Source organism: Poromitra crassiceps (genome assembly GCF_964638095.1).
Source record: "Poromitra crassiceps genome assembly, chromosome: 14".
Lineage (NCBI taxonomy): Eukaryota > Metazoa > Chordata > Actinopteri > Beryciformes > Melamphaidae > Poromitra > Poromitra crassiceps.
Genome location: NC_139633.1, coordinates 25,906,308 through 25,931,512, shown reverse-complemented (window position 1 = coordinate 25,931,512; position 25,205 = coordinate 25,906,308). Strand labels below are relative to the sequence as shown.

At 47.1% G+C, this 25,205-nt stretch overlaps 1 protein-coding gene across 1 annotated transcript in view; it reads right to left on the bottom strand.

Annotated features, from left to right (window-relative positions):
* The window catches only part of ccser2a (coiled-coil serine-rich protein 2a), a gene marked incomplete at both ends in the record, with an annotated part of 65,644 nt that overhangs the window by 32,443 nt on the left and 7,996 nt on the right, over positions 1 to 25,205 (bottom strand). Inside the window, 5 exons of the mRNA XM_083650693.1 lie at positions 1,062 to 1,178; positions 1,867 to 1,932; positions 4,256 to 4,445; positions 7,753 to 7,855; positions 15,671 to 15,764. Coding sequence (XP_083506819.1) covers positions 1,062 to 1,178; positions 1,867 to 1,932; positions 4,256 to 4,445; positions 7,753 to 7,855; positions 15,671 to 15,764 — 570 coding nt within the window. The remainder of the gene's footprint in view (positions 1 to 1,061; positions 1,179 to 1,866; positions 1,933 to 4,255; positions 4,446 to 7,752; positions 7,856 to 15,670; positions 15,765 to 25,205) is intronic.

Here is a 25,205-nt window from a genome sequence, read left to right as displayed (position 1 = left end):
ACGCCTAAACCTAACATCCCCCAGACCCTAACCCAAAACCTAACCTCTCCCACCCCCACGCCTAAACCTAACCTCCCCCAGACCCTAACCCAAAACCATGAGGTGTCGGACTCGTGAGGTATCGGACTCGTGAGGTATCGGACTAGGGGGCAGTCCCCGCAGCGGTGATCCTCTTCATCCCGCAGCAGTCCAGCGTTTTGGAACCCGTTGGTAATTGTGGATGTTTTCACACTCCTATAATATTCCGTGATCTTCCTTTGTGTGAATTCGCCGAAGTTTGTGATTTTCTCCTGGTAGTCGGGAGGGAGTTGTTCAGTAGTTCTCCCCCGGACGGACAGTCCCTTTTGCCCAGGTTACGCGCGGCTGCTCTGTTTGATCGGCGGCTGCTCTCTTTTAATGCGAGATTGACTGCTTTCAACTTGAAAGCTGCCTCGTGTGAATTTCTGCGTACCTTCCCCATGGTAAGTGAGAGTGTTGCTTCTACTGCTCGTCTTGTTGTGAATATTCCTTGATCTTCCTTTGTGTGAATTCGCTGAAGTTTGTGATTTTCTCCTGGTAGTCGGGGGAGGGAGTTGTTGCCCGAGTGGCCGTTTGCTTACCGTAATTACCATATGTAAGTGGTCACGCACAGAGGGGATTGTCGGGAAGAGATGGCTGTTTGAGGAAGCTCCCATTTACCGTATTACAACATTTCAACAAAACAACATAACACAACACCACCGTTGTTTATTTTTACAGTGCACACAGTGTCCGCGGTGTGGTGAAAAGAGGGCAAGAGAGGAAATTAAAACAGAAGTGGATTTATAGTTAGAAAGAGTGCTAAAAAAGAGAGATTTTTTTTTTTTTTTTTTTTTTTCTGAAAAAATCCATAGATAAGACGCACCGTTATATAAGCCGCAGGGGCCAAAAAACGGGAAAAAAGCCGCGGCTTATAGTCCGGAATTTACGGTAGTATGGCAGGGAACGGGAAGTATTCCCCAAATTGGGTTATGGTTATAAGCATCATTACCCCCCAGGTCCGGCGCCCCCTTCAGACGGGTCAGTGTGTGCGCACGACTCACCGTTTGTTGCCGTTGATGCTGTAGCTGCTGACACTGCAGCATGAGCTGAGCAATGGTCTGGTCTCGACTCCGCACCTCCTCTCTGAGCACGCGCACCTCCTTCATCAGCTCCTCCAACTGGAAACACACACGCACGCACGCACGCACGCACGCACGCACGGGCACGCACATGCACACACACACGCACACACGCACACACACTGTATTGCCGATAGCCGATATTTTCCAACTCTTTTGGCTGGATGCCGACACTGATAAATACACACATTTTCTCCACCTAATTCAGAGAACATCGAGTCTCTCCTGTAGCGGAATTAACACATTATTAAGCCTACTCTTATCGTAATGGCCCCACTGGCAGATGCAGACATAAATACGGTACAATGTTTTTTCAAAATGTACACAATACTGGGCATAACAAGAAAACGACTTTATGTTTACTTTAGGTTATGTAAAACCTGCCCCATTTTTTTATTGATGTAAAAAAAAGAATCAAACAGAATTGTAAGATTCATCCTACTTAAAGAGGCTTGGATGATGTGCTAAAACCCTGAGACCAACAATAATCAAAGCGTCATTTGATCAGCCTGTCATATGGGCAGAAATGTTCTTTATACATTACATTCTTTATAGATATTTCATTCTAAAGCCTTTATCGTCCGACAGCGATGACACGATCGTGCAGCCCTACACTGCACATACTGTAGAAGTCACTGCAAGTCTACCTTAGCTGCAGACTGCAGAGACATACAGGACATAATGGACAATCACTCAGCACTTAGAAAACTACAGTCAACCTTCTTACCTGTAATGCAGCGGTATTGTCTTCACTGTCCTCCGCAACAGCTGCTGGAGAACCTGCATCTTCAAGCTGGACACACACGCGCGCGCACACACACACACACGCACACACATGCACACACGCGCGCATGCACACACACGCACACACACGGTATTATACAGTGAATCTTGATCAACAACAATCGCCTCAGGTAAGCTTCAAGTGGAATATTTCACTATAGCGGAATAATTCATGTTGCTTTTTTATGCATACCTCTCTACAAGACCCCGAGCCGCCGACCAGTGTTGGCCACCGGGGGGCAGAGCAGCTGAATAAATCTTTGAGCGCGCCCATTGATTGATGTCTCCTCTTTTGAGGCTGCCTGAATAAATGAAGCCCCACGTCCGCTTGCTCATCATATTTGACACGTTATTTAAATATTGTTTTCCTCCCCACGTCTGATCCGGATTTTTATCATACGTGTCAACAAGAAATTCAATCAAACGTTCTGCCTGCTCTTCAGTCAGGTCAGGTAGTAGATCATCCGCTCGGCAGCTAGCATCGTGCGTAAACACAGTTGCGCTGCAGGTATGGCTGTTTGCACAGTACAGCAAAGATCAATTAGGATTGGGCCAGGCTGGAGGCGCGCGTTTACAGCTGCTGCCTTGAGCTCAGCACCATCACACTCCAAATAACGCAATTAAGAACAGAGCTACTAAATGGGCCAACTGAATGGTTTCCCTCTGGAGGCTACACAGCCAAAGCGTTTGACTAATTGCAGTGAGCAAATATGAACACATCTGAAGGAGACATTTGATTCAAATGCAAACGCGAAAAATGTCACTTTTTATGGTGGAGAGGGTAAATTGAGTCAAGCGAGGCGGCGTTCATATAAGACAATTTAGCTTTGTGGAGAGCGTAGCACGCTGTGTGTCGTGGGCGGGTTTTCCATAATGTGCATAGACGGGAGTGTGTGTTTGTACGTGTGTGTGTTTGTATGACTGTGTATGCTTTGTGTCGTTCATTCTGTATTTAAGACTGCTGACATTTCTCCATTCCCCTCTTCTCTCTACGCCTCCCTCCCCTTCCCTCACACACACCCTCTGAATGGATTTCTCCCACTGACAGAGACAGATCTATTAAGTGATTAACTTCCCACACACACACACACACACACACACACACACACACACACACACACACACACACACACACACACACACAACCCTAATAACAGGGAGGAAACGGACATGTGACTGGCACAGTAGATTAAAACTACTAGCAAAAGCTTACCTATCTATGTCTGCTCTCTCTCTCTCTCTCTCTCTGTCCCTCTCTCTCTCCTCTCTCCCCTATCTCTCTCTCTCTCTCCCCCCTCTCTCTCTCTCTGTCCCTCTCTCTCTCTCTCTCTCTCTCTCTCCCCCCTCTCTCTCTCTGTCCCTCTCTCTCTCTCCCTCTCAAGAAGCTTCAAATGCAATATTTCATTGTCACTTTTTAGCTCGCTGTTTGTGACACTCCAGAAGATAGCGTTCTGCTAAGCTATATCTTAAATCTTAATAGGACTGAGTATGAACGTCTGGTATGAGCTCACTGTACTCGAGTCTTACTGTACTTTTGAGACTGTATTCTTGTCAGACTGTATTTGGGCATGTTGTCGTGGCAACATAGTGGCTAGCTAGCTATGGAGAAAGGCTGACATTTTTCACATGGTCAATTCTTGACCTTGTGAAGTACCTTCAAAACGAAAGCAGGACAGGATTTAGTAAACCTAACTGATTCGACATTAACAACAACTCTGCTCAGTATAACAGAAAATATTTTAGTAAATGTGTGAAGATTGTGTACATGTACAGTACGCACCTATAGGAATTGTGTGTTGGTGACAGCACGCATACATGCACGTATGTATCTATTAGGGATGGGCGGGAGTACTCGGGTACTCGAGTACTCGTTCATAATAGAAGGAGAGTACTCGAGTATTTAAATTGCTTAAAATGCCCATCCCTAGTATCTATGCATCATCTGTGCTGGTGCATATGGATGTGTGTTTGACGTGTTGTGGTGACTTGCATCTGTCTGCAGCAGCGTGTGTCTAACCTGCAGTAAGGTTTTGAGCCTGAGCAGCTGGTTCTTGAGCGAGCTGCAGTCCTGGGCCACGTGCTTGAGAGTGTCTAACCTGCAGTAACGTTTTGAGCCTGAGCAGCTGGTTCTTGAGCGAGCTGCAGTCCTGGGCCACGTGCTTGAGAGTGTCTAACCTGCAGTAAGGTTTTAAGCCTGAGCAGCTGGTTCTTGAGCGAGCTGCAGTCCTGGGCCACGTGCTTGAGTGTGTCTAACCTGCAGTAAGGTTTTGAGCCTGAGCAGCTGGTTCTTGAGCGAGCTGCAGTCCTGGGCCACGTGCTTGAGAGTGTCTAACCTGCAGTAAGGTTTTGAGCCTGAGCAGCTGGTTCTTGAGCGAGCTGCAGTCCTGGGCCACGTGCTTGAGAGTGAGCTCATCCAGCATCCCCATGTGGCCGTCCTGCTTCCCTGCTGAGGGGCCGGGCCGGGGGGACACCCTGAAGGAGCCCGGAGGCCCCAGAGCATCATAGTGCTGGAAGACAGGGGCCCTGACAGAGACAGAGAGAGACAGACAGACAGACAGAGAGAGAGAGGGACAGAGAGGGAGAGAGAGAGAGAGAGAGAGAGAGACAGACAGACAGAGAGAGAGAGGGACAGAGAGAGGGAGAGAGAGACAGAGGGACAGAGAGAGAGAGAGAGAGACAGACAGACAGAGAGAGAGGGACAGAGAGAGGGAGAGAGAGAGAGACAGACAGACAGAGAGAGGGACAGAGAGAGGGAGAGAGAGAGAGACAGACAGACAGAGAGAGAGAGGGACAGAGAGAGGGAGAGAGAGAGCGAGACAGACAGAAAGTCAGATGTTGAAAGCAACATAACTGTCTTTATGTTTGCCTTCATTGTACTGCTTCAGTACTTTTTATTTACACATAAGTGTTCATACGTGTCAAAACTATGATTATGAATCTGCTAAATTACTGTATAAACTCACAGCATTGCCAAAAGGTACATAATGCCTTATTGGAACCAACCAACACATTTGTCTGACTGTGGAATTGATGCTGAATAGACCAAGGTAATAGACCAATTATTGTATCACTTCTGACAGTCCCATAGACAGACGTATATTACAGACGCATCCAAACGCTGACTCAAGCAATAATCCACAATTGCCTGCTGGCCACATCAATCTTTTGTGATAAGAAGCAATATCACTGCCACATGCCAATGTGAGTGAGCAAAATAACAGAATCACCACAAGAAAAATAGCCTTACATTTGAATGAACTAAACAGCAAAAGCAGCTAGACAGATGAGTTACGGATATGAAATTGAATCTCAGATAGCCACACCTCCGACTCAAACAACGGAGCTCTGGAGAAATTCTCGTCATAAAACGTGGATAACGAGATGTCGGCGTCGGCACTGATCGACTCTGAGCGTTCACACGCGACCCCACAGAAACGGCACTTCTGGTTTGTTTTTCTGCCCAGGTGGGAGGGACATGTCATTAGCATCATTAGCTTAGCTATAATGCTACCCAAGTCAATTTCGAGATCGGCAGAGATGCTGGAGCAACGACAGCACGTAATTCTCTATGCAGGAAAAAACCCTAAATTCAAGCACTTTCAGCGATCCATGTCTATCAAAAACTTTTAATGCCTTGATTTTATTCTTTCAAATTCATAAACCTTCAAGGATTTCAAGGACCCGTCTGTGGAAACCCTGGTTATTGTAGCAATCCCTCTATTAGAAAAGCAACAGTCCACACCAGCACGGATGAATCAGTTTCCATGTAGAAGTCAGAATAGACAAAGTGTCATAGCCCACGCCAGCATCTGATCACTTTTACTTCACGAGCTAGCTAGCTAACTCTGATCACTTTTACTTCACGAGCTAACTGTAGCAACAACCAACTCACAAAGACACAGAACCTGATGTGTCTTCTGCGCAGAAAACATGGCCCCCGTGAGCAATGGAAAAAAGTCGTTTAAGTCTGAGTCGTCTTGTGGCCCATTTTTCCAACATCTGCTGAAAGGTTTGGAGAAAACCAAAGGATGCCTTCAACCCTCAATGTCTGTTTCCAGCTGTTAAACACAGTGATGGATCTGTAATTATATGGTAGCCATCTTGTGGGAGTCATTAGGTCCATCATTGCTCTACATCAGTGCTTCTCAAACTTTTTTTTTGGCTTCAGCGCCACCTTTCTGTCATTCCTGCATCCAACTAAGTACCCCCTTCAGCCAACTACATTTTGCTTAGAAAACTGCAAGAGAAAACTATAGCATATCATCATATGCTATAGTTTTCTCTTTCTCACAGTCTTGAATGAATAGTAACCCACCTTTCGAAGAATATAACATTACAAAATAAGAAACGGGAGTGAAAGAGTCGCAATTAGTGCCTCCTGACTGCGGATTTATTTTAACATTTGTTTCATTTATCCTCATGGTTTATTCTTACATTTTCCCTTTTCTCTCAAGCACCCCTGTAGTACCTCTATGGACCCCTAGGGGTATGCGTACCTACCAGTGGGCAAGCCCACCCCCTTCCCTCTGAGGGTGCGGAAGTGAATTGAAAAGCTGTAGTTCCTCGAATGGCCACTAGGCGTTGGGGCCAGTAGGCATTCCCCCCCATGTTAAAATAGCTGACTTTGTAACACTCTTTCCAGTGAGGGGCGAAACATGGTTTTGGTCTATATAGCTAATTCCACCTTTTCATAACAACTGTAGGGGGGTCAGGTTTTATATAACTCGCCCGTTTGGAGTAAAATAGATGATAGAAAAGGGGGTGATTGACAGATCGCCTGTCCAGTGATCACGCAGCTTGCCGATCACGGACCAATAGCAGGCGGAGCTGCGGCTCTGGGAAACTCCCATCTCACGTGAGGTGCGGAAGGGCTCAACCCATTCCCTCCTCCCACTCTGCTGACGAAAAATCAAGATGGTGACGGCCAACATTTGAACTCGGCCAGGAAATGAAATTTAACGGGATAGATATTATTTATGTCTATGGTAGCTACCCAAGTTTGGGAACCACTGCTCTACATCATATAACAACCAATGAATATGTGGCCATCTTATAGAGGAGCATGATGTGTACCATGTGTATGGTGCAAACACCTTTCCCTCATGGTGTTCTCGATCAAGTCAAATGCATTCCGCGCCCTCAACCCATTTCCAAATCTAAACATCACTGAACATTTTATTGGAAGTTCTGGAGCACAGAGTGTAAAACACATTGCCACCTGCCTCCAGGAAACTTGTCCAATATGTCACTGCACAGCTCAGGACTTGTAAGCATCTCAAGGAGGATTTGAAGCTGCCCTACTCATCACATACTTGGTATTCATCATACATTGTTAGATGTTTCTGCTACCTTGTCCGCCCCCCTGTAGATCCGTATGCAAAGTGACAATATGGAGCTATCTCAGCAATACTGGCAAGCGTCTCTCTGCGCGCTTTGACCCTGAGATCTGCCGTGATTATTTCGGTCTATTTTTGGTCGTTATTACCACATGAGATGTCAATACTTTAGACCCCCCGAAGCAAATACACCAGCAGTGAGCCAGTAAAATGTCGGCAAGGATTCAAAATGCATGCTGTCAAAGTATAAGAAATTGTCCCACTTATAGCAATCTCAACGGGAAAGAAACGGTGTGGACTGGTAATCGGTCATTTGAGAATGAACATTAAATGTAACAATATGCCTTTTCAGTTACATGTTACACAACAATGCTGAGGAATGTGTTACAGCATCCACATTTTGATAACAACGTACAGATGTATGATCAGAACCTTCCATGACGGATACATGTAAACCCTACTGTACCAGACACAATCTTTGAAGCCGAGCCAACCTGCTGTCACTGTGGAAGTGGTCGGGTCCATTCCAGCGGTGCTGCTTTCGGCGCCAGTGGCCCTGCCGCCCGGTCCTCTCGATGTGGGCCATCCCGTCAGCGTCTATATGGGGAGAGGTCAAAGTACGCGTGAGCCGGGGGTAAAGTTAGCAGAGTGTCTGTACCGTTACTGTGTGTGTCTCTTTGAAACAGAAAGGAGGGAAAGGCAATTTGTAGCCCTGCCGATTTGTAAAGTCGGTTTTCGCGAAAGACAAGACAAGGTTCGAGAGTAAAAGTTCAGCAGTTATTATTTCTGACGGCTTTTATTTTGAGCGTGAGGCGGAGAATTATTATGCTCGCAGGGTTGGAATTTGTCTCGGTCTCTTTCTCTCTCACATACAAAATGTAACAACTATGAGTCAATTTTGACATTCCGTGTGGTACAGTAATGAATACTGTGCATATTTCAAACATCAAATCCCTTTCTCCAATATATATACGTACATATAAATAAATAATAAATCACAATCGGATCCATCTCAGTCTCCATTTCTCTCAACTGCCCCCCGCCATTAAACACACACACGCGCACGCACGCACACGCGCACACACACACACGTGCGCACACACACACACACACACACACACACACACACACACGTGCGCACACACACACATGCACGCACACACACAGACAGTGACAGGCAATTTCATTTTCAAGGAGGTAAAAGGACACCCTATTTGGCAACACTCAATACCATATAGCTGTGAAATGACGCGTGACGGCAACAAAATTGACAGCTAACAGAGCGCGACCCCCAGAAAATCAAATATGGACCCCTGACTTTTGATATGCCAAACACATTCTTTGTTCTTTTACCAGAGGAAGATAAAGAGAGGGGAAAGGAGAGAGAGAGGGAGAGAGAGAGAGGAAGATAAAGAGAGAGAGAGAGAGAGAGAGAGAGGCAAAGGGATAGAGGCAGACTGCCACATTCGCAATCCGAGGGATTCAGCGATGGTGGCCAAATACCCTTACCCTGAGTGTCGCCACACGGCGCAGGAGCCGACAGCAGTCCAAAAAACTCAAGTGTTACATTCCAAGAACTCCCAGAACTCTCCCCAAAACTCCCTCCAAAACTCCCTTTATTATTCCTTCAAGAAAAACTCCTCTCAAAAGTAAAACAAAGGAAATATAAGCCAAATGGAGACGAGGGGAAAACTCAGAGAAAAGGCAGAGAAAGTCAGTAAGAAAGAGAGAGAGAGGGGGAGAGAAATGACTCGTTGTGCTGTCAGCTGGTGAGCAGTTAAAGGGCCAGAGGGAGCTCCCACCCCTTCTGCCCGGACAGGGCTTTGTTGACAGGCCTGTTTTTCTGGGAACTCCCTAGGAACTGGAGGCTGGAGAGAGAGAGGAGATGAAGGGACTGGAGGCTGGAGAGAGAGGAGCTGAAGGGACTGGAGGCTGGAGAGAGAGAGGAGCTGAAGGGACTGGAGGCTGGAGAGAGAGGAGCTGAAGGGACTGGAGGCTGGAGAGAGAGGAGCTGAAGGGACTGGAGGCTGGAGAGAGAGGAGCTGAAGGGACTGGAGGCTGGAGAGAGAGAGGAGCTGAATGGACTGGAGGCTGGAGAGAGAGGAGCTGAATGGACTGGAGGCTGGAGAGAGAGAGGAGATGAAGGGACTGGAGGCTGGAGAGAGAGAGGAGCTGAATGGACTGGAGGCTGGAGAGAGAGGAGCTGAAGGGACTGGAGGCTGGAGAGAGAGAGAGAGAGGAGATGAAGGGACTGGAGGCTGGAGAGAGAGAGAGGAGATGAAGTGACTGGAGGCTGGAGAGAGATAGGAGCTGAAGGGGCTGGAGGCTGGAGAGAGAGAGGAGATGAAGGGACTGGAGGCTGGAGAGAGAGAGAGGAGATGAAGTGACTGGAGGCTGGAGAGAGAGAGGAGATGAAGGGACTGGAGGCTGGAGAGAGAGAGAGGAGATGAAGTGACTGGAGGCTGGAGAGAGAGAGGAGCTGAAGGGACTGGAGGCTGGAGAGAGAGAGGAGCTGGAGGGACTGGAGGCTGGAGAGAGAGAGAGGAGCTGAAGGGACTGGAGGCTGGAGAGAGAGGAGCTGAAGGGACTGGAGGCTGGAGAGAGAGAGGAGCTGAATGGACTGGAGGCTGGAGAGAGAGAGGAGCTGAAGGGACTGGAGGCTGGAGAGAGAGAGGAGCTGAAGGGACTGGAGGCTGGAGAGAGAGAGAGGAGATGAAGGGACAGGAGGCTGGAGAGAGAGATGAGCTGAATGGACTGGAGGCTGGAGAGAGAGAGGAGCTGAAGGGACTGGAGGCTGGAGAGAGAGAGGAGATGAAGGGACTGGAGGCTGGAGAGAGGAGATGAAGGGACTGGAGGCTGGAGAGAGGAGATGAAGGGACTGGAGGCTTGAGAGAGAGAAGATGAAGGGACTGGAGGCTGGAGAGAGGAGATGAAGGGACTGGAGGCTTGAGAGAGAGAAGATGAAGGGACTGGAGGCTGGAGAGAGGAGATGAAGGGACTGGAGGCTTGAGAGAGAGAAGATGAAGGGACTGGAGGCTGGAGAGAGAGAGGAGCTGAAGGGACTGGAGGCTGGAGAGAGAGAGAGAAGATGAAGGGACTGGAGGCTGGAGAGAGAGAGGAGCTGAAGGGACTGGAGGCTGGAGAGACTGAGAGGAGCTGAAGGGACTGGAGGCTGGAGAGACTGAGGAGCTGAAGGGACGGGAGGCTGGAGAGAGAGGATCTGAAGGGACTGGAGGCTGGAGAGAGAGAGGAGATGAAGGGACTGGAGGCTGGAGAGAGAGAGGAGCTGAAGGGACTGGAGGGAGGAGCTGAAGGGACTGGAGGCTGGAGAGAGAGAGGAGATGAAGGGACTGGAGGCTGGAGAGAGAGGAGCTGAAGGGACTGGAGGCTGGAGAGAGAGAGGAGATGAAGGGACTGGAGGCTGGAGAGAGAGGAGATAAAGGGACTGGAGGCTGGAGAGGAGCTGAAGGGACTGGAGGCTGGAGAGAGAGAGGAGCTGAAGGGACTGGAAGCTGGAGAGAGAGAGAAGATGAAGGGACTGGAGGCTGGAGAGAGAGAGGAGCTGAAGGGACTGGAGGCTGGAGAGAGAGAGGAGCTGAAGGGACTGGAGGCTGGAGAGAGAGAGGAGATGAAGGGACTGGAGGCTGGAGAGAGAGGAGATGACGGGACTGGAGGCTGGAGAGAGAGAGAGAGAGGAGATGAAGGGACTGGAGGCTGGAGAGAGAGGAGATGAAGGGACTGGAGGCTGGAGAGAGAGAGGAGCTAAAGGGACTGGAGGCTGAAGAGAGAGAGAGAGGAGATGAAGTGACTGGAGGCTGGAGAGAGAGAGGAGATGAAGTGACTGGAGGCTGGAGAGAGAGAGGAGCTGAAGGGACTGGAGGCTGGAGAGAGAGAGAGAGAGAGAGAGAGAGAGAGGAGCTGAAGGGACTGGAGGCTGGAGAGAGAGGAAATGAAGGGACTGGAGGCTGGAGAGAGAGGAGATGAAGGGACTGGAGGCTGACGAGAGAGGAGATGAAGGGACTGGAGGCTGGAGAGAGAGAGAGATGAGATGAAGGGACTGGAGGCTGGAGAGAGAGAGAGAGGAGATGAAGGGACTGGAGGCTGGAGAGAGAGAGGAGATGAAGGGACTGGAGGCTGAAGAGAGAGGAGATGAAGGGACTGGAGGCTGGAGAGAGAGAGGAGATGAAGGGACTGGAGGCTGGAGAGAGAGGAGATGAAGGGACTGGAGGCTGAAGAGAGAGAGGAGATGAAGGGACGGTGTGTGGCCAAGCTAGGAAGTCACCAGCTGGCAGACAAGGGAGAGAAGCTAGGGGCCTCTGTGTTGTCACAGGACCCGGCAGCTGGATGTCTTTCATTATTTTTACGTCCTGTTTGCTGGCAAGGTGTCGGCTGTTATAGGACAGAAGGAAGGAGGAACCAAGAGAAGAAGGGAGGGCCTGAAACTAAGCACAAAAGTCAAAACTCCCCTCTCCAATTTCTCTGGTCCTGCCCTGTGGGCAGAGGCTGGCCCCTTTCTCACTGTCACTCTATCGGTCTGTCTCTCTGCCCATCTCTCTCTCTCCCTGCCTCTCTCTCTCTCTCTCTCTCTCTCTCTCTCTCCCCCTGCCTCTCGCTGCCTGACTCTCTCTCCCTGCCTCTCTCTCTCTCTCTCTCTCCCCCTGCCTCTCGCTGCCTGACTCTCTCTCCCTGCCTCTCTCTCTCTCTCTCGCTGCCTCTCGCTGCCTGACTCTCTCTCTGCATCTCTCTCCCTGCCTCTCTCTCTCTCTCTGCATGACATACAGAGCTATAAATATGACCACTTCCCAAAAAAGGAGTAGGGAGGGACACCAATTCAAATTCACATTCCTTGGGAGTGAACATTCCTCTCTCTCTCTCTCTCTCACCCCCTTCTCCCTTTCTCTCTGACCTCTCTCTCTCTCTCTCTCTCTCTCTCTCTCTCTCTCTGTCACACTCATGCTACTGCTTTCCTCATCAGGAAAACAAGGAGGTCACTGTTGTTTACACAGGCAGAACAGACTAACATCAGTGGCTGAAGTGCAGCTGCCTCAGTAATGTATGTGTATGTGTATATATGTATATGTAAGGGTTAATGCCCGACGAGGTGTCCATTATCACTTTTTAAGGGACGACGCGGAGGCGTGAACCGTCCGAGGCGAAGCCAGGGTGTACATTATCACTTTTTAATGGCCACCCTGCAGCCAATCAGAATCGAGTATTCACCCAGACCATGGTATAAGTATATGTATATGTATATGTATATGTGTGTGTTTTTGTGCCCGTCCTCATGCATATATTTGTGTGCACATCTTCCCCGCAGATCGGCTGCTGCGCGGCCTCGCCTGCTCTATTGGCATGCGCGGCGCATGCCAATGACATCACAATTGCTCGAGTGACCATCACTGATCACATAATGGAATGCTCGAGTCAAGTCAAGTCAAGTTTATTTGTAGAGCACATTTCATACACAGAGGCAATTCAAAGTGCTTCACATAAAATGGTTGACAGGAAAAGAAAAGAAAAGAAGAGAGTAAAACGGACATTTAAAAGCATCACAACAAAACTTAAAAAAAAAAGAGTATAAAAAGTGCATTAAGCAACTTCATTAAGCACACAGGAAAATAAACGAAAAGAAGAAATAAAATGGACATTTAAAAGCATCACAACAAAACTTAAAAAAAAAAAAAAAAAAGTATAAAAAGTGCAATAAGCAACAGGCGCGGCAGTTGCAGAAAGAGCTAAAACTTATAGAGGACTCATTGGGTTTGCATAGTAGCTGTCAGCAGTTAAAAGCGACGGTAAACATAAAAGTCTTTAGTCTATTTTTAAAAGTAAGTAAGGTTGGGGCAGATCTGAGGTCTTCAGGCAATTTGTTCCAGCTAGCAGAAGCATAGTGGGTAAATGCAGCCTTCCCGTGATTTGATTTGATCCTAGGGACAGTTAATAAGCTGGACCCTGTTGACCTAAGAGTTCTAGACGGTTCGTAGCGTGGGAGCAATTCAGCTATGTATTTTGGGCCTAGGCCATTAAGTGATTTATAGACTAATAACAGTATCTTCAATCTATTCTCTGACACACTGGCAACCAGTGTAAGGACTTAAGAACTGGAGTGATATGATCAGCTTTCTTAGTCTTCGTTAGAAGTGACATCACTCAGTGCACAATTATTGCTCAACTTCGGCCTCGCCTGCAGCTCAGCTGCTGCGTGGTCACTGATGACATCATCACTGATGACATCACTGATGACATCATGACTCGAGGGAAATCACATCATTAGGTAATTAGGGCAATTACCTAATAAAAATTCTGACTCCGACAGGTCACGCGCACGGGTGCTCTTTACACTTCCTGAAAGTTTCAGGCCGATCGCACGTAAAACGGCATAGCTATAGTTGTGGCCAGAAAGAATTTGGGACAAAAATTTAAACAAACAAACAAACAGACAGAGCCCACTTGCTCCCTTTTACTATATATATATATATATAAATATATATACTAATAATGAACCCGTGGGCACCCCCCTGGGAGTTAGGCCCCCCTGGTCTGGAACATGACATCGTCACTGATGACATCATCACTGAACTTATAGTAGATAGAAGATAGATGATGATGTGCATGTGGACATATGTGCGCCCTCTTGCTTTTTGATGTTGTGGTCAGAAAGGGGGGCGTGTTTGTGGTCCAGTGATGACGGCCCAGCAGACTGAGAGACTCCACAGTGATGACGGCCCAGCAGACTGACAGACTCCACATTCAATCAGTGGATAAAATATGTCACCCATGAATGATGCTTTGAGAAGGCTGGATCCAGCACGGATAAGGGAAAATTCACTTCCCAGAATTCATGACATTTTCTAACAGGAGAGGTCAACAATCAAGACTATTGATGTGACCGCTACGCTGCATACTTACACTAAGTCAAATTCCTCATAAGTAATCTGATTACCTACTGTGGTAATAATACAAGCGATTCTGATTTTGATGTACCGGTAATGTATGTACCTGAAATCAAATCAAATACATAATGGGAAGCTATTGAACCAATCATTACGCCGCCATAACTACTGTTGTCAAGGAAATCAGACGTCATCTCTGCGCAAACTAAGCCCACATATGCAAAGTACACTGTGGTTGTGTTCACTGGTTCAAGACGCCTCCGACTCAGCTGCCTGGCTGTCACTCAAAGTCAGCTGTGTGACAGTGATGGACGTGTGAGGTAATAACTCATCATCAGTAACCAAACGTTAAAAGAGCAGCGCCGCATAAACACACAACAAGGGTGTCCATTTATTACAAGGTTTTTAATGGATGCTGCAGAGGCGAACATCCACCGGAGGCAAGGCAGAAATTCCATTTATTCAAGCCATGATGATATGCCATTGAAGGCCATTGCTGGAAATGGAATGCTCAAAGCTAGCTAATGCATTCATTTACAATTATGATCAATGGCTAGAGGAGTCCGACTATACAGAAATAATGGACAACCTCCAGCCAATGAGAATGAACCATTTGCCAGGGCCATGGAATAACCTCATATATTTGAATCCTGTGTAGGATAACTGCATTTACATAAAGTATTTAATGTGTGTGTGTGTGGGTGTGTGTGTGTGTGTGTGTGTGCGTGTGTGTGTGTGTGCGCGTGTGTGTGTGTGTGTGTGTGTGTGTGTGTGCGTTTCATCTGTGTGTCTGTGTGTGTGTGTGTGTGTGTGCGTGCGTGTGTGTGTGTGCGTTTCATCTGTGTGTCCTTGAGTGACTGTGTGTCTGTGTGTGCATGCATGTGTGTGTGTCTGTGTGTGTGCACGAGTGTGTGTGTGTGCATGCGTGTGCATGGTGGCTCAGTGGTAGAGCTGTCGCCTCGCAGTCGGAAGGTCCTGAGTTCGATTCTCGCCTGGGACACTGTGGGCGCTGTGGTTGTGTTCCCCCCCATATCTTCAGTGCCTACTGCCCAGGTGGGGTATCTCGTCGTAAGGGCCTTTCTGTCTGTGTGGAGTTTGCATGTTCTCCCCGTGCTCCCCCAGGGGGGTTCCTCCGTATATAACCCCCCCCCCCCATTAAAAACATGCAGAAGATCAGATCGTCATCATCATCCGACCAGTGACGACAACATCCGAAGTCGGTCCCCGGGCGCTGTACGAGAGAGCGACCACTGCTCCTGGCCTGCCCTCCGGAGGAAAGGACAAAGCCAGGATGGGTTAAATGCAGAGGACAAATTTCACCGGCCACCGTCAGCATGTGTGTGTTGTGGCCCTCCGTGCATGTGTTGATTGTAATCGTGTGACAATAAAGACGGGCATGTCCGTCTGAAATCGTGAAATCGTGTCGTGTGTGTGTGCATGCGTGTGCATGCGTGTGCGTGTGCGTGTGCGTGTGTGTGTGTGTGTGTGTGTGTACGCGCGTGTGCGTGTGTGTGCTGACCATGTGAGCCATCCTCTGACAAGTCCACATCCAGCATGAGGTCGTCATCATCCAGCTCTCCAGTCCCCAGAGGGTCCAGGTTGCTCAGGATATCCTGGAGGGGGCGACACACAGGTAACAGTTACCCCATTGTAAGGCATTATTATAAGACATTATAAGCATAAGCCCTTTTCTCTGTAACAACCAACCATTTGGAGAGAAGCATTTTAGAGGTGGGGATGGCTTCTCTCCCAGAGCGAAATAAAAAAAAATATATATATAATAATAATAATAATGTAATGAGTACCGGTACATAATACTGGCATTGACAAACATAGTAGTATGTGTGGTTACGTATTATACTGCTTCACCTCTCAAAGTCCTACAACACAGCCAGGGGAAATGTGTTATTATTATTCACTGCATCAACACGAAATATGAATGATATAGCACAGCATGCTATAAGAAAATGCTACAAAAACACGTCTCATTACAGCCTCAAAATATGCCCGTTACTGTGATTACTAATGCTGCTGTCTGCATATAATAATAATAATTCAAAGCGTGCCCCATAGCAAAGAAGGAATACATCAATAGTTCAAACTTCAAAGCATTCTTTTTCAAGGCAATTTCATGCTTCAGGAGAAAACGAAAGTAAATTGACAGCGCTTTGACTAGAAGACGCAAGCATAAAATTAGTCATTATTGAATAGCTCATGTTTTCCATGGTAAGTGAATGGTACTCAGAACTGCAGACTTAAGATAGGAGGAATTTAATAAGAAAATGCGAAGTGTCTGTGAGTGAGCAGAATTGCAGTGTTCAGCCACAGCTATGCTATTTTACGTGCGATCGGGCTAAATCTTTCAGGAAGTGTAATGAGCCAACGGAGCCGAGTTTTTTAATTAGGTAATTAGGGACGATTAATTGCACTAATTACCTAACGATGTGATGTCACCCGAGCAATGATGACAGCCAGGTGCATAGTGCTATCTGGAGAACTGGGGGAGCCCCAATTTTACTATTGTAAAACCAAACCCTTGGAGAAAAAGTGTTTGGCCCTACACCCCTGACGACAGCTTCTCGTGACGTCATCACTGATGACATCACTCACACTGATGACATCATCATTGAGTGCTCATTCTGCTCAAGTGACATCACTGTTGACATCACCAATCCATGATGTGATGTCACTCGAGCCAATGATGACATCATCTGGTGACATCATCATCACTGATGACATCACTCACTGATGACATCATGCTCGAATGACATCACTGGTTACATCAGAATTTCATCAGTGATTTATGATGAATTTGAGTGTGTTCCAGACCAGGGGGGGGTCTAACTTCCAGGGGGGGTCTAACTCCCATGCGTCCCTTAGTAATGAAAGAACTAGAATAAACTAAACATGTCTGCAGTCGAGCACATCAATGAATCAATCATTCTTTATGCTCTTTTTTATGTTCTCCTTTTACAGCTCTCCTCTGTTTGTGTCTGTCTCTGCCCCTCCACCTTGTGGCTCTCTCCTCTCTGTAAGTCTGAACGTACGTGTACCATCCCCACCACTCCAGATTTTATTAACTGTTTTTTTTATTAATAAATTATCCTTGGACCAGTCGGTAAGATTCATGTGCTTCATTGTCTGTCTCTCTCTCCCTATCTCTCTCTCTCTCTCTCTCTCCCTATCCCTATCTCTCTCTCTCTCTCTCTCTCTCTCTTTGAGTGTCACTCCAAAGGAAATGACATTTCACACCAGCAGGACACAGCAGCTTAGAACACTGAGAAGTCTGGGTAATCTCCCAGTAGAGGAAAGAAAGAGAGAGAGAGAGAGAGAGAGTGTGTGTGTGTGTGTGTGTGCGTGCGTGCGTGCGTGCGTCTGTGTGTGTGTGTGTGTGTGCGTGCGTGCGTGCGTGTCTGTGTGTGTGTGTGTGTGTGTGTATGTGCGTCTGTGTGTGTGCGTGAGTGCGTGCGTCTGTGTGTGTGTGTGTGTGTGTGTGTGTATGTGTGTGTGTGTGTGAGAGACACACACACACAGAGAGACAGAGTGAGACTGGGAGAGAGAGAAGAGAATGTGTGCATTTGGTGGTGGAATGCAACAGTGTGAGCTTGGAATCTGGGATCACACACAGATAGATCCCTGTAGGGACCCTGATGACACTTGCTCAACAGTCAAACATGCTGAGAATCCTCTCTGACAGCTCTGATCTGATCTCAAACCTCTTAAGCAACCAGTCGTAGCTTAGGAGCCATTTAGGAAAGTTGTCGGAGCAACTCGGATCAAGGAACGGACAAGAACAAGAGGAGGAGGGGTTCCGTGACGCACAGTTGCTCAGTTGCTCAACAGAGAAGCTATGAGGCAGGCTAGAAATGAGCGTTCCAAAGCGCAGAATATTTCAAGTTATACTAATTTGATGTTAAGATTTGGTGAAAATGTCTCAAGTCTTAGCAGTATTATTATACTTTATAGACTATAGCCTATTGGCTAAGCCTATATGAATAGGATTTTATAACAACAAGAGTGTTGCCGATGATGCAGATGTGTGTCCTCATCAGTGACCAAACCATCTTAGTTGAAATTGGCACTTAAAAGTGGGCTCTGTGGTGGTGTCTGTGGTGGTGCCAGTCACGATTTGTGATGGAAGTGATGTCATCAGTGATGTCACTTGAGCAATTGTGATGTCATCAGTGATGTCACTCGAGCAACTGTGATGTCATCAGTGATGCCACTCGAGCAACTTGAGATTGCCCTACTGTGATGTCACTCAGGCAGTTGTGATTTCATCAGTGGTCACTCAAGCAACTGTGATGTAGTATCTAGACCTGGTTCTCACACCTGCTCAATTATTACCGTAAATGACTACCGTTGTTTGTGTCTTTATAGTTTATTTAGTTTAGTGTTCGAGTTAGCGGGTTAAGGAATGAACATAAAGTCAATGGAACGCCCTCACAAGTGGCCCGAGCACGTCCGCCTAGGTGTGTGTGACTCTGTGCACCTGCGTGTGCGTGTGTGTCTGTGTGTGTGTGTGTGTGTGTGTGTGTGTCAGCTACCGGGGGGAGCGCAGAGTACAGGGAGACCTTCAGGGTGGACCAAAGGACACGCGTCCAGACACCCGTCCAGACTCTGGTGTCAGCAGCTGTTTGACATTTCACCCCGCTCAAGTGACCTTGAGGCGAGACGCAGACTCCCTACAGACGCTGCTCTGTCTGTCGCTGACCCTGACCTCTCTGTGGAGGGGGGAGAGAGAGAGGAAGAAGAACTTCCCTGCAGGGAATGCATATCATTTATCATAATAACTGTTACATATTGATACTTTCAGTATGACCATAGTTTTAACGATGTCACTTATTATAATAGCGTTATTGAAATTCCTTCTTATTAACATGCATCTGAACAGCAGCTTTGACGCGAGGCATTTTAATTGGAGCTGTACATTTTTTAAATTGAGCGGTGCTTATTATTCCGGGCTAAGGGAATACTGATTTGAGGGGCTGGTAGCGAAATATGAATTTTACAACTCGCGCACACACACACACACGCCGACACACACTTTCAGTATGATCCTAAACACCCTGAGGTGCTCCATCGATAGAGACCCTGCAGCTTCTGCTCCGTGGCATCAGCTCCCAACACTTCAAACAAAACACTGATTAAAACCTTTCAAACTGACTGGGGGAAAGTTTTGAAAGTGAACTTCTCCCGCTGACGGCTTAGCCTGCAATGAGCCCAGTCACACAAGGTGACAGACAGCAGGTGTGACAGGCTCTGCCAAGTCAAATCAAACCTCATTACAGACACCTTCATTCTAACCCACAGCTTTCTTCCACACTGGGGTTTTTTTTTCTTTTTTTTTGACACCGAGTCTCCGCGGGTTCAATTATCACCTTGGCATATCATCAGCCAAAGAGGCAAAGAGGGTTTTGCCTCATTTTCGGCTCGAACAAGCTACTTAAAGAAATAAATATATATATATATATATATATCCAAAGTTCAGATAACTTGAGATAACTTTAGATAAGAGAGTAAAATCGATAGGGGGGGCAGGCAGAGGTTTGTTAGACTGACTGTAGTTCCCCACGGACCACTCGTCTCGCTGCTTCCATTTCGTCTCCCATGAAGGACGTTGCTTTTTTCAACCCCGTACTTTTATAGTGGACTCTAATGACATCTCTGTAGAGCTACTCTATCAGAGAGAGAGAGAGAGAGAGAGGTTGGTTGTGAAATAAACACTCTTTGATACCGTTTCCCAAGATGCTCAGCGTTTTTGAAAGACAGTTCATTTCAGATTTTTTTTTCTCTCCCATTTTCTCCCCAATTGTCTGGACTCCCGTCGTCGTTCCAGTTGTCAGCAGTCGCTTCGTTTCCCCCGACAGCGAGGAGCTTCACCGGGCAGGCCGTCTAGCACGTGGGAGGATCACGCTATTCCCTCCAGTTCCCCTGCGCCCGCCCCCCCCGAACAGGCACCCCGACTGACCAGAGGAGGCGCTGCGGTGATAGGACTCATAACCCACCGGCTTAACCCACCTGCAGACACACGGCCAATCGTGCCTGTAGGAACGTCCGACCAAGCAGGAAGTACTGCTGCCAGGGCTTTGAACCCAGGTGTCCGTGGTGCTGCCTTTACCAGACGGCCCTCATTTCAGATCTTATCAGATTCATCTAAATACTCAAATACTCTAGTAAAGCCAATGCGATGCACGGATCGGCTTTTTGGGTGATGCGCTACAGCTATTGTTGCTGGATTTTGTGTGTGTGTGTGTGTGTGTGTGTGTGTGTGTGTGTGTGTGTGTGTGTGTGTCCTCTTGCGTGGCATTAGGGCGTCTACTTAAGAGTGTAATTCTATACATCTGGGGACTCGCCTGTCTTTTTGATAGACGATAGTCCTCTCAATAATTGCCACGTTTCATTGCAATCCAATTACCAGACTCATGTGCTGCTCTTGAACTTATACATTTTGCTATATCTCTGTCTGTCTTAATGAATATGACCATTCTCCACACTTCTAGACAATGGAGGAAAGTAGGTTAATCTCAGACACCCACTGTTGTAAAGGACATATTGACTTTTTACAGGGGCAATTGCCAATTACCGTAGATGCTGGCTGGGAATTTGGGAAATGGGGAAGTGAACATCCAAGGATACTAGAATGACCCCATATTTTGGACACAGGAGAGCAGGAATTCTCTGGTAGACTTGAGCCAAAAGCAGATGCAGTCAAGGTCACGTGTGGTGCTTTAACTCCATGGGTAAACACAATTAGCAAGTGCACGATCGTTCTGTTGCCAAGACGAATTGTTTGTGGCTCAGCATGTTGAGGATGGCCGCAACACTGGCAGGTTTACGGGTTCCAATTACTAGGGCTGGGTATTGGCAAGGACCTCACGATACGATACGTATCACGATACGATTGTATCACGATACATTGTGATACAATGCATATTGCGATATATTGCAATACTCTACATAATTTACTGAAAATTGAAAAATAGAGCTGAAAATATGACTCGCTGTGCACCACCCAGGTAGTGTAATAATATGTACATCACTTTATATTGATAACTTAGTGGACAAATTGAGTCAAAACTACTGAGTGTTGAGTGTGTTACTGAACGCACTGAAATAAAAAGTATTCTTATTGGGTCACTGAACACACGGCTGTGCAAAAAATCAATATGGCGATAATATCACGATATTTTTCTGAAATATCGATACAGTATTGCGGAAAAAATATTGCGATATATTTGCCATATCGATTTTATTGCACAGCCCTACCAATTCCCATCAATGGCCATCCATTGTGAAATGGTATGAATTCATGGTAAGGCACCTTGGATAACGTTATGTTAACCCATTGATACCTGATGCAGCATTTGCGTGTATATCCCTCATTTGTGTGTGTATCCCTTTAAGACCGCGAACCGCGTGACGCGGTTCGCTGTCTTAAAGGGATACACACACAAATGCTGCATCACGTATCAATGGGTTAAGATCTACTTTTCAGCCATGAGAAGGTGCACGAAATAATCTGACAGTTAATTGAGGGGTGTAAATGACGAGTTGCAATATGCCAATTCAGTTCTGCTTTACAACATTTGAGCAAGAATAAGCTGCTACAGCAGCTGTTCAGGTAATAATGACAGCTGTACAATGGGGGACTTCTGCAAAAGACACCACTGTGGCCAATAAACAGACAATAATCTAATATAATGAAAATATATAATCAGCAAATGGATTCAAAGCCATCAACGGAATCCCCTTTGTCAGTCAAATTGATTTTTATTTGATCTTGCCAACCCCACAGTATCTTACTGCCTGTGTCTTCCACAGGAAACAAACAACGCTCACGGTTCATGCTTGGGCCTGTTAAGGAGTGTTCACACCGAGATATTTATTTTTCGCTCTGTCGCTCAAGTCAACCCTTTGGAATCGCTCTGTCGCTCTGTTTAAATCGCTCATCAACAGGCACACGAAATGACGGACATGTGGGGGATATAACGTTACGCAATGTCATGCTGTTTGTCCACTACGAGCCACCGTCATTGTTTACAAGCTAAGCCTATCAGCGTGCTCCTAATGCGAGCTGCATACCGGTAGTACAGACTTCACTTCATGTCAGCTGTCAGCCTGTCAATGCGGTTTGTTGCCACACAATAAACCAGCGGTTTGTTCCAAGCCAGAGTGATCCTTGACTCGCTCTCACACGGCAGCCAATCAGCATTGAACAGCGAGCGACTGATGCCAGCGTATTTTCGCTCGAGTTGGGATATTTCATCTTGAGCGACGAGCGTATTTTCTCCCTATCGCTCTGTCTCTGCCGCTCGGACGCCCAGCGATTATTCTCCCAAGCGAATATACGCTCAATCGCTCGTTTGCATTGACTTTGTATGTAAACTCGACGCCAGCGACAAACTTTAATAGGTCGGTGTGAACGCACCTTAAGAGTGGTTAGAAAAGGCCTGTACTAAAACAATGAAGCCATTTACAGTACACCTGGCACTAACATGCATTTTCTGTGATCAGATTGCAATCGGATAGTGCTTGACCACATTAGCCTGATTTCATTTACACCTGCTGGCGTTAGCATGCGTTTTGGGTGATCAGATTGCAATCTGATTGCAATCTGATCACCCAAAACGGGTGTCCTCTCAATCCGCATACAGTTGCTGTATGCGGATTGAGAGGACACATGCCATTTACAATTTGCAATCTGATGGCAGATAACGCCAGGTGTAAATGGCCTCACACTTGTGTTCAATGTGGTCACAAAATGCGATCAGATCGCAATCCGTCCTCAATGTGTCTTGGGGGCATTTACACCTGTGCTTTCAATGTGGTCAAGCACAATGTGATTGCAATCTGATCACAGGAAACGCATGTTAGTGCCAGCTGTAAATGGCCTCAATAGGGTCACACCTGCGGTCGGAAACCAAAAGGAGAGAGGGATGACGACGACAATGAGACTAATGGCTGTAATTTTAGGAATGACTCAGATCATTGCTGTCCCAAGCTGCAGCTTGTAGTGTTTGTGTACGTGATGATTATGTGTGACCAAAGTGCTAAATGCATGAAGAGGAAACAAAACCAAGATTGTTGATCTTATAGAGGTCTGAAAACCAAGCGGGCGAGCCCTAATTAATGCAACAGCATAGCTGGTTGACTGAGCGTGTTCCATCATGGCGGAGGAGCACTCTGCAGACAAAAGGCTTTAAGCACCTCACTGATTTAAACACTAATGAATTGAACCGCCTCCACCCGGTGCGACAAAGGCCTCAAATTAGAGGCGAGATGAACACAGCAGGGAGAGAGAGGAGCGGCAGCGGTAACTCAGCAACTTTGATGTCTGGGAGGGAGGATGCAAAGCGTTACAGACGCATCAGGAGTTTGGTTGGCATGGAGGGGGGGGGGGGGGGGGGGGGGGGGGGGGGGGGGGGGAAGAAGAAGAGTATAAAATAAAAATTGCAAAATACCACCCCGCGCCACCTGAGAGAAGAAGGGATAAACACTCTGAAAGAAAGTCAGGAAAACAAGGTAGACGTTTGGGTGATTTCCATTGAGGGATTCATGCTGGGAGGGGGGGGGAGTTGCGCTGTACTTTCAAGGGAAATATATTTGCTTTTAATGAGAGAAACTCGGAGAGACACATAGTCAATGAAAGCGGCGGAACTTCCATTCGCAAAGCGAGTCGCTCCGACCTGAAACTCTTTTACTGAACATGTATTTTGATTAATTCATCTGGAAACTATATCTCCATATAGCCTAAATGCGATAAGACGGGAGTTTAAAACCCCTCATTAGTGTTTGGCTTGCATAGTGTTTGGCTTATACCAGCTCAGTGGCCTTGTGGTCTGAGTGTCCGCCCTGAGACTGGGAGGTCGTGAGTTCGATCCCCGGCCGAGTCATACCAAAGACTATAAAAATGGGACCCATTGCCTCCCTGCTTGGCACTCAGCATCAAAGGGTTGGAATTGGGGGGTTAAATCACCATGTGATTCCCGAGCGCGGCGCACGCTGCTGCTCACCGCTCCCCCAGGGGATGGGTCAAATGCGGAGAACAAATTTCACACATTGTGTGACAATCAGTGGGACTTTACCTTTACCTTTACCTGTGTTGTTTACCCTGCCTTTTCGACACAAAATGGCCCCCGTGAAAAGGGTCTATTGTGTAGGCACCTAACAAAATGAATAGTAGTACACTACTTTAACACGTTTCAAGCACTTGAACCCATTTAAATATGAATTCTGCCCAGGTCTATCAATGCTGTCGCAACGCATGATAAATTGCGTCGAGGCCAGGGAGATATTAGCGGTCGCTGTGAGAAGCCAACTGACCCTCCAGTTCACCGTGCCAATTCTCTCAAAGCTGCTCGCGCGCCATACTGCATGGTGCATCATGGGAATGTTATTATGAGATCAGGCAACCCGCCCCTACATTCTGTACAGAGGCATATGAATGTTGCCCATACACATATAGCCATAACAATGCGCACGCACGCACGCACGCACGCACGCACGCACACACACACACACACACACACACACACACACACACACACACACACACACACACACACACACACACACACACACACACACACACACACACACACACACACACACACACGTGTTGTTTCAAGGATGCACAGTGCCCCCTAGTGGCCTGTGCTCATCACTGCAGCATGGCTAAATCAAGCCGCAGGGAGACGAATGGTTTATTGTCTCTGAATATTTTAAGATTCAAGAATAAAACAGAAAGCGTTTCAGATACATAAACGAAACATGTTGCATTATTTAGGGGAGTGCTTGTTGTTCAGAGGTTTGACAGAATGCCTTATCTCTCTTGACGGTGTCAAGAAAACGTACTGTTAAGAGTTCAGATGGCCTAGATTTTGTCTTCCGCCGACACTGTCTAACTGTCTAACTAATTGAGCGTCACAATTGTCAAGCCCCATTCATGACACGGTGTGACAGGCGTTACTCATTCTTCTTCACTTCCTGTGTGTCTACTAGTAGACGTCCCGAGAGCTTCGACTGGCAAAACCATCCAACCTGCGCTCCCT